General features: G+C 37.2%; 1 protein-coding gene across 1 annotated transcript; it reads right to left on the bottom strand.

Annotated features, from left to right (window-relative positions):
* Positions 1-353: 353 nt before the first annotated feature.
* Positions 354-1717, bottom strand: LOC103950478 (probable WRKY transcription factor 11). The gene is made up of 3 exons (XM_009361690.3): positions 1170-1717; positions 915-1040; positions 354-784 (listed from the first exon to the last, which is right to left on the bottom strand). Exons 1-3 carry the CDS (start codon positions 1712-1714, stop codon positions 613-615), a joined length of 843 nt encoding a protein of 280 aa, XP_009359965.1. The 5' UTR covers positions 1715-1717; the 3' UTR covers positions 354-612.
* Positions 1718-9725: the final 8008 nt, after the last annotated feature.

The raw sequence follows: 9725 nt of genomic DNA on the forward strand, positions 1-9725 counted from the left end.
TCCACCAACACAACAAATTTCGTATGAAAATTATAAATTAATAAAAAATTGAATAAATTCAAGAGAATTTTAACGAAAAATTTTTGATACTGTTCATTTTAACGAAAAATTATATTTTTACACTAAAAAATCAATTCAGATACTATTCAATTTATCATTTATTTTATCCTTATTGTTAAAACTCAAAATTTTCAAAACTTTTTCATTAATTTTTCTTAAATTCAATAGGAAAATAGAAGCCTAAATTGTTAGACCACGCTTGATGTTATAGTTCATGGTTATAAAGAAATAATTCAATCGGAAACTGTCGCATCACATGATCAACAAGCACGTCTAAACTTTTGTGTCCATATCATCACCCCATTCAATATATTTAATTCATCAAAACTATATATTCTATTTTCCATCTTTCTCCTTAACCCTTCTTTTCTTTCATAATTTACATCATACCCCTCTCCATTTTCCATTACACCGTATATTTCATTTCTGTAATTCAGCATTTTTTCCTTTTTGACTTCTGAAAGAGCGCTAAGTTCACTTGCTGTAATAGTGCTCCACCGTCACGGAGTGCCTTCAACGGTGATGATCGAATCAAAAAATGTGGACCCCGCCTCATTCCTTAGAAGATTGGAAAACAAGGCCCACATTTGCGGCTGTGAGGGAAGGGTGCGGGTGATGGTGCTCAGCCTCGTAGGTAACGACGAGCATAGTGGGGTCGTCCTGAGCTCTCTCCACGTGTTTCCTCGCCGGACAGCCTCTCACTGTACTGCACTTATAATACCCTCTGCAAAACAAATAAATAAATTAATAATTTTGGTATTCTATCATTCAAAAGAAAGCACATCGAGATCTGTGTTTGACTTTGAAAAGATCAAGCCGATGTGCGGTTGAGATTAAAAGGAATCGAATATTACCTCGGGTAAGGGGAGCCCTTGATCGGCTTCTGACCGTACTTTCTCCAGGTGAACTCATCGGCCGGTATATCGGCGATTTTCGAACTAACCGCGGGCACTCTGATCGTCCTCTTAACCTTAGACTTCCTATAAATAATTAAAAAAACAAAATAATTTAAATGAAAATTTTCAAACAACAAAAACGTATGCTAATATGTGCCAAGGGTGTATTTTGTACAGTGTATCAGAGATTCAGAATCCAGGATTCAGTAGTACCTTCTTTTAGAGCAATGGCAGTGGCCAGACGATGATGTTTTAGCTGTTTCGCCGTCGTGACACCGTTTCCGGTGAGATTGTGGAAGGGGGGGTTTTCCAGCGGAGAATGCCGGCGCCGGAGGCACGGAAATCGATGAGAAGGCTTTACCGTTGGAAACGCTGCCGTCACCGATTGTGATGGAGGATAGAAACGACGACGTAGTGGAGAGCGGCGGGGACAGAGTAGTGGAGGAATCTTTGTCGGACTTTGGTGTTTGAAAAACAGTCAAAGTCGTCTGAGGTTTTGGGTGGACCGGGTCGGAAGGTGGATTGGCCGGTCCACGGCGGAACCGCGCGTGACCGGTCCGGTTCAGAACAGAGATTAGCTGCTTGAACTTTGTCACGGTGAAGTCGGTGATTTCCCGGCAATCGAGTGGGGTTTGGGACGGGGGGTGATTGGATAGGGCGCGGATGAGGTGCTCCATGCTTTGCAGGCCAGCGGAGGCAGCTTCTTGCATGGCCGTCCGATCATCAATCTTGGAGAAGCCAACTAGATCTACAGCCATTGGAGCTGGCTTCGGCTTTGAGAATCGAGAGAGGAAGAGGATGGAGGTTATGAATTGGGGGAGTTTGAGAGAAGGGAAGGAGGGTTGAGGGGGTTATAAAAGAAAGGAAAAGATGGCGCAAAAGTCAAAAGAGGGATCCAACGGTGGATTTTTTGGGGAATTTTTTAAATGTGAATATTTTTTGCATGGCACATGATGGCACAAAGATAAAATTAAAATAGGTCAGAAGGGAGTTGGTGATGGGTCCCACATTAGGCAAAAGAGTAGAAAGAGGGTTCCTTCTTGTAACGCACTGTTGGCTTTACAATTTTGGGGATGGCGAATAGTCAAACCTCAATGTGGGAATTTGGGCAAAGAAAATTAAAGGTTGCGAGCAAAATGCACTTATGGCGTGTTTACACATCTGTAATCGAAATGAAAATAAAGAATTCAATTTCGGTTACGGATAATTTTTATGTTTACCATAATTTGAAGGAATCCACACGAAAAATAGAATTCAATTCCTGAAATTAGAGGAATTGGATTCCGTCCATGGATGAGGTATTTGGATTCCTAGATGGTGAACGAATCAGGAATGCATTTTTTCTTCCTATTATATCCTAATTCACATTATGCACAACTCCATACATATGCCGAAGAGAATAAATTACAATTTTGAGCGAGAAAATTTAAATATTAAAGTACATACTTAAATTTATAAACAAAAGCATTTTAATGTGTCTATGAAATAAAAAAGCAATTTAATTTTTTCTTACTATTATATATTATATCAAATTTTATTATAAATTATTTGATTTGGGACAATGTCATTTTAGTAATCATATTAGTTTATATTCCGATTATGCTAAGGGTTGGGGGGCTAACCGACAGGAATCCTTAAGCTAAAATTCAAATGCAACGGCTAGCTAATATCAGCTATTTGGTTTTCGGGCCATTTGGTTTTTTTTTTTTTTTTTTAACAGTTTTTTTTTTTTTTTAACAAAATTTTTCCTATAACTTCTATTTCATAAAATTTGTTTTATTTTATTTTAAATTCTATTTTTTTCCTATAACTTCTATTTCATAAAATTTGTTTCATTTTATTTTAAATTCTATTTTTTTCCTATAACTTCTATTTCACAAAATTTGTTTCATATTTTTTTTAAATTATATTTTTGCCTATAACTTCCTAAGCCATTATACAACATTAAATTAAATTAAGTAACATGAAACAACATTAAATTAAATTAAGTAACATGAAACAACATTAATAACATTAACCAACATACAAATTATACAACATAAAAAAAATATTTAACAACATGAAACTTAAACAATATTTTTAAAAACATTTAACAACATAAAACTTAAACGCCTACTCCATGCTTCTTTTGGCCCGAAGATGTGCAACAAGATCCTGCTGTAGGTACTTGTTTGTGGCACGAGAACGTACCATTCTATAGTGCCTCGTGTATTCATTTATAGAGATACTATCAGTTCTTAGATTGAAAGGCAAATTAGGTCCATCATATATTTTTGCACGAGCCCTTCTTGATCTATTTGGATCTTCTTGGTTGTCATCGGACTCTTCATCAATATACCCATCTCACTTATCCTCCACTATCATATTGTGTAATATGATGCAAGACATCATCATGGAGTCCAAATTTTCTCGACTCCACCCTCTTGCCGATTCGCTCTTCCATCGTACTTGTAGAATACCGAAAGCTCTCTCAACATCTTTCCTGTATGCCTCTTGGTGTAAGGTAAACAACTTTTCTACGTCATTCCTAGGGTTTGGAATTGCTTGGACAAGTGTCGCCCACTTTGGGAAGATGCCATCTGCCAAGTAATACCCCATATTGTATTGACGGTTGTTGATGTAGTAGTCAAGTTGAGGTGCTTTACCTTCCGTCACGTTATTGAAGAGGGGTGAACACCCAAGAGCTGTAATGTCATTTTGGGATCCAGGGACTCCAAAGAAAGCATGCCAGATCCATGTGTCATATAAGGCAACCGCCTCTAACACAACAGTTGGGTTTCTCAACCTTCCGCTAAAGCCTTCTTGCCATCTGATGGGACAGTTTTTCCAATCCCAATGCATGCAGTCTAATGACCCTATCATGCCCGGAAACCCACGGTCTTCAACTTTGCAAAGGAGCTGATTCAGATCTTCTTGATTTGGCTCGCGGAGGTACTCGTCTTTGTAAACCTAAACAATTGTGTCACATAATTGTTCAATAGTATCAAGGCATGTAGACTCAGACATACCATGGGTTTCATTCATCGAATCAGCTGGGGAGCCATAGGCTATCATTCAGAGTGCAACAATAACCTTCTAATGAGGTGAGAAACCAGGATGGCCTACTTTGTCCTGCTTCTGTCGAAAGTATGGATTGACCTGTTGGACATCACGAAGTAAACGCTCGAAGACATGACGCCTCATCCGAAAGTAACGTCTGAAATGCTCTTCTGTGTACACCGAGTTGGGGTTGAAGTAGTTGTTCATCAGATTGGCTGCAACATCGCCCTGTTTCGTGGTTTGTAAGAGTGACCAACAATAAAGCCACCTCATTGACGTTGTTCCTCAGTTGGCTGACGCAGCCAGCCATGGCTGCTGCTCTATTTTGTTTGTTGCGCCTTACTTGAACTTCTTCATTAGACTCCACATCTTCTCGTCTCATTTGCGCCCATTTTGCTACCAATTTGGAATTGGATGAGGACCCCCAATTGGAATCCGAAGAGCATCCAAAGTTGGAATTCATTGCAAACTTGAATTGAAAAAGATTGAATTGAAAGAGATTGAATTGAAATAAATTGAATTCAAAGTTATGTGAATTATAGCCCAATATCCACCCTATTTATAGCAAAAGAAAAATTCAAATCCAACAGCTAGTTGACGTCAGCATGATGTCAGCTACCAACGGCTAGCTGACGTCACTTAGCTGTTAGATTTGAATTTAAGTTCTAGCTTTTAAATAATAAATTATGTTTGACCCTTTGGCCCTCGGTTGGAGACGGTTTTTTGTGACAGGGCTAAAACGAGCCCTATGGCCCTTTGGCCCTCGATTGGAGATAGATGCAAATATGGCCCTGTACTATTCATTAAAATATTAATTTCTTGGAGGGCCAGAGGGCTAAAACGAGCCTTCTGGCTAGCCCTTGGTTGGAGATGGCCTAAGTGAACAGCTTCAACAGAAATTCGATTCTAACTCCTCCTTAATTCAATTCCTCATATTTTCATTACATTTACGTAAACATGTCATTATTGTATTGAGGTATATTGGGATATTACTAATCTACTCATTATCCCGTATTGTATTGTATAATGATCGAAATCGTATACATTTTGGTTTATTAATTCTCGTGTCAATATTATAAAAGAAAAATAAAAGATGATAAAGAGTCCATAAATAATATTTTCAAAAAAGACAACTAAAAAGAAAAATAAAAAATGACAAAGAATCTATAAAAAATCCAACTTCCAAAAGAGGCTACTGCGTTTACTCCGTAACATTTCTCAAATGTTTTAACCAAATGGGTGGGTTTTGTGTAGAATAATGAGGGAGGAAAAATCAAATCTTGGGTGGGATTGCCTTGTGTAAAAGAGTAAAAGGCACTTACTTACTCGTAAAGTAAAGAGTGATTCTGTCCGTGTTTATTAGCTTATTTTTTTTAAGAAAACAGTACAAATATTTCCTTCGATAAAAGAGCATTATAAATATATATTACAAAGAACTTGACTCTAAAACGCTCTTTACAAACTCGATTTATAAAAATATTATCATAAAGCCTAATTATTAGCAAAATAATGAGTAGATTTCAATCATTTGTCTGAGCTCATAGGAAGTTGCATGGTTACACAAATCAATAAAACATAACTTTGTGTTACAGGAATATCATGTGAGAACAAATCTCAAACCATAAATTGAGATTCGAAATACGATGCCCATGAGTCTCTCGCATAACACAATCACCACGAGGATCCCAAAACACCAAATGATATAGATCTAGCAAATCAAACAGCTTCACCTTTCACATAGATCCAAAAGAGGTAATACACCAAAAAGAAAATTAAAATCAAGCACTCCCAGCAATATTTAAGGTGATAACTTGATTCCAAACCTTGTGTTAACTATGTGCATGGGTCAAAAGACGACGATTATCACAGTGATTATACCGTTTCACAACGATAATTCAACACCAAATAAAGTAAACAAATAATAAGAGAAGAGAAGAATAATGATTTTCAAGAAGATTGCAGCCGACTTCAAAGCTAAATACAGGAGCCGATGTCATATAATTTTTTCTTGGTTTTTCGCTAGTCGGCTAGGGTTTGATCGGTGTTTGTTAGCTTTAACTGTTGAGCAATTGCCAAGGCATTCTCAGTTGCTTATGTTGACTTTTTCACATTTTCAAATCAAGTAGTTGTTTTAAAATCTGATTGTATGATACGCTTTTTCTTTCAAGGTATCATCATATCATATAGTATATGTATGCTTGCAAAACTCCAAGTTGCAACTAATTGAATAAGCAGCAATGGAGAGTAGTAAAGGAAAGAAACTTAATTAGTCTTCCTATATTATTATTATATGGCCTTTTGTTTTTGTTTGTTTAAAGGTGGTTGTCAAATGTGGATGTGTTGTGTAGGGATCGATTTATTAATGATTAAAAGTCATGTATGTTAACTTTGGGTGATTGTACTCTTTACCATACACTTATTTGTCTATCAAATGGCTGTTAAGATTCAATAAACTTTGAGGATAGTCAAAGTTAATCTTACACTAAAGTCATGTATGTTAATGAAAACTAAAAATAAAAAATGAAACAATTATAATTAAACGAAACCTTGGTGTTTTCTGGAAGAACTTTTTGAATAGATTTTTAAATCAATGAATGTCAAGTGCTTTTCTAAAAAAGCACTATCATAGTTCACGATTTTTATCACAAATGGTCCTTTATAATTTACTAACTTATTAGTTTCGGTCCGTTATGCTTTGAACTTATTAAATTTCTTCCCTTATCTATTTCTCCGTTTATCAATGTGGTCCTTGCAGTCTCACTCCGTCAGAAAATCTATTACTTTGCTAACATGGAACTTGTGTGGACCCACCTAGCCAATAGTATTATGCCATGAGGATGAAATAAAAGAATCAATTTTTTCCTAAAAAAAAATAGTTTAGAATTTTTGAACACCTTAAACTTTTATAAGAAAATAAAATCAATTAATTTAAAGGCTCATTTCCATAACTGTAATTAAAATAGAAGAGGATGGAGCAGGAATCGAATTGAGGAGTTGAAATAAGGAGGAATCATAATCGAATTCTTGTTGAAGCTGTTCATTCAAATTATTTGGAATCGGAGTAAGAATGTGTTAGGGTCCAAAAATTACCTAAGAAGGCCCAAGCACATTAAATGACCATTGCTCTGTGCAGTCTTATTGCCTCATGCGAATTTCGATTGTACTATACAATGTTTTGACAAAACTAATAAATTTAGCAATCATTTACGTAAGTCTAATTCACATGTCAGGCCAAGCAATGAATTATATCACGCCATGCCAAACACATTTTTTTAAACCCAACACCTACCAAGCGCACATGGACCCATGACATGGTTTCCCAAGGCTTGCTTAAGGGGTTGATGGGTGGAAGGTTACGAAGGTCCACATGGCCCATGGAAACTCTTTGATAATGGAGAATTTGGTCTACTTAGGAGCACCAAAATCCAAGCCCAACTTAGACGAATCCGACACTGGATAGGCAAATGAGATATTTTCCTACATCCCATTTTAGCTGTGCATTGTCATTGGCCCAACTCCACAACAACTCATCCTTCCAAGAAACTTATTCCTTCACCAAGCCATTTCACTCATTCCTGCACCACGATATATGTTATCTGTGAACCTATTCCTAGTGCAAATGTCACACCACGATCATGAGATACGTCCATGATCAATATATGACGTCAGAAATTACCTGTGTATCTATTCAACTATTATGCCTCGCCTATGAGGCATGACCAAAACAAACCAATTGTTCAACATCCCAGTAACTTTTTCTTTTATTTGATGGTTTGCATCTAACCTCTGTGTTAGACTGTCTATGTATCCTAAGATGGGAGCCCTTTTATTTGATGGTTTGCATCTAACCTCTGTGTTAGACTGCCTATGTATCCTAAAATGGGAGCCATTCGTAGTTCACCATTTGTCAACCTCCAACATTTCTCAAGGCATTAGTTAGCAAGAAACATAGAGTTCCAAACAACTCCTAACTTGCGTGATGCACCCATATGTTATTTCATCATTCACATCTATCACCATGTTTTCCATCACCAAAACCATAATCAACAACATATAACATTTCCATGAACCAACACTGCACAAAATTAACCTTTAACAATATTGAACAACCAATCAAATAAAAAATCATCCATAAAACCATACTTTGTAAAATCATAAATAAACTAGTTGGAAATCCCAAAGTAATCCCACATAATCCATCGTCCTTTCTAAATCAATTCACAAGGATTCTCAAATCTTTCATTCATGATCATGCTGAAAACTAGGGGCTAAAGCGGCACTGTTCAGCCAAAGCTTACAACTCCTATGTTTCTGCATTTTAGAGTTATTCAAATGAATTGTAAAGATTTCTAGGGATCTAGTTGCAGACCAACTCAATGGAACCAAATGAAAAGAGGGATTCCGGACCACTCATTGGAATCTAGATGAAGCAGGGTACCAGACCACTCAACGAAACCCCAGAAAGACACGGTTCCAGACTACGCAACAAAATCGACACCAAAAAGGATTTTGGACCACTCAACGGAATCGATACGAAGCAGGGTAATGGGCCACTCAACGGAAGCCCACCAAAACACGGTTCCAGACTACTCAATGGAATCGACACATAAAGAGATTTTGGACCTTTCAACGAATCTAAATAGAACATGATTCCAAACCACTCAACAGAGTCGAGATGAAGCAGAGTACCAAACCACTCAACGGAACCCCAACAAAACACGATTTTGGACAACTCAATAGAACCATATAGAGAAGAATTTTAGACCACTCAACAGAATCTAAGACAAAGCAAGGTACCAGACCACTTAATGGAACCTTAGTGGAACACGGTTCCAGAGCACTTAATGGAACCGACATAAGAAAGGATTTCAAACCACTCAACATCATTGAAACAAAACACGCTTTCGGATCACTCAACAAAATCGAGATGACGAAGGTTACCGGACCACTTGACGGAACCTTAACAAAACATAGTTTCAAACCACTTAATGGAACCAACATGAAAATGGATTCTAGACCACTTAACAGACTCCGAACAGAACTTGATTCTGGACAAATCAACATAATCGATATGAAGCAGGGTACCAAACCACTCAACGGAACCCAACAAAACACAATTTCGGACCACTCATTGGAATCAACACATGAGGGGTTTTAGACCTCTCAACGAATCTAAACAGAACATGATTCTAAACCACTCAAGGAAATTGAGACGAAGCAGGGTATCATACCACTTAACGGAACCTCATCGGAACACGGTTCTGGAATACTCTAATGAATCGATACAGGAAGGAATTTTGGACTACTTAACAGAACTCCAATGAAACATTGTTCTGAACCACTCAACTTAAGCAACATAGAAAGAGATTTGAGATTTCGAACTACTCAATGGAATTCGAACAAAACTTAATTCTGGATCACTAAACGAAATCGAGACGAAGTAAGGTATCATACCATCAAACGAAACCCTAGCAGAACATGGTTTCGGAGCACTTAATAGAATCGACACGAAAAAGGATTCCAGACTACTCAACGGAGTCAAGATAATGCAGGGTACTGGACCCCTCAATGGAACCCAATTACAAACGACTTAACAAAACTGAGTAAAATTCAAGGAATTTAGTTTAAAATGGCTCAATAAAGTGAGACCTGACATAAATTCGAAGTGGCAACTCCCCATAACAATAGGTTAACGGTCTTTTACTAGCCTTCACATTTCTTAAACATTTC

The sequence above is a fragment of a genome, unplaced genomic scaffold (assembly GCF_019419815.1).
Source record: "Pyrus x bretschneideri cultivar Hongxiangsu unplaced genomic scaffold, Pyrus_bretschneideri_v1 Contig36, whole genome shotgun sequence".
NCBI classification, from domain to species: domain Eukaryota; kingdom Viridiplantae; phylum Streptophyta; class Magnoliopsida; order Rosales; family Rosaceae; genus Pyrus; species Pyrus x bretschneideri.

Bases quoted from the DNA above. Each gene is read 5' to 3' on its own strand.
- LOC103950478 (XM_009361690.3), bottom strand. From the start codon at position 1,714: ATGGCTGTAGATCTAGTTGGCTTCTCCAAGATTGATGATCGGACGGCC. The intron at 1,041-1,169 runs GTACTACTGAAT...AATTATTTATAG, and splicing joins TGCCATTGCTCTAAAAGAAG to GAAGTCTAAGGTTAAGAGGA. The intron at 785-914 runs GTAATATTCGAT...TTTGTTTTGCAG, and splicing joins AAGGGCTCCCCTTACCCGAG to AGGGTATTATAAGTGCAGTA.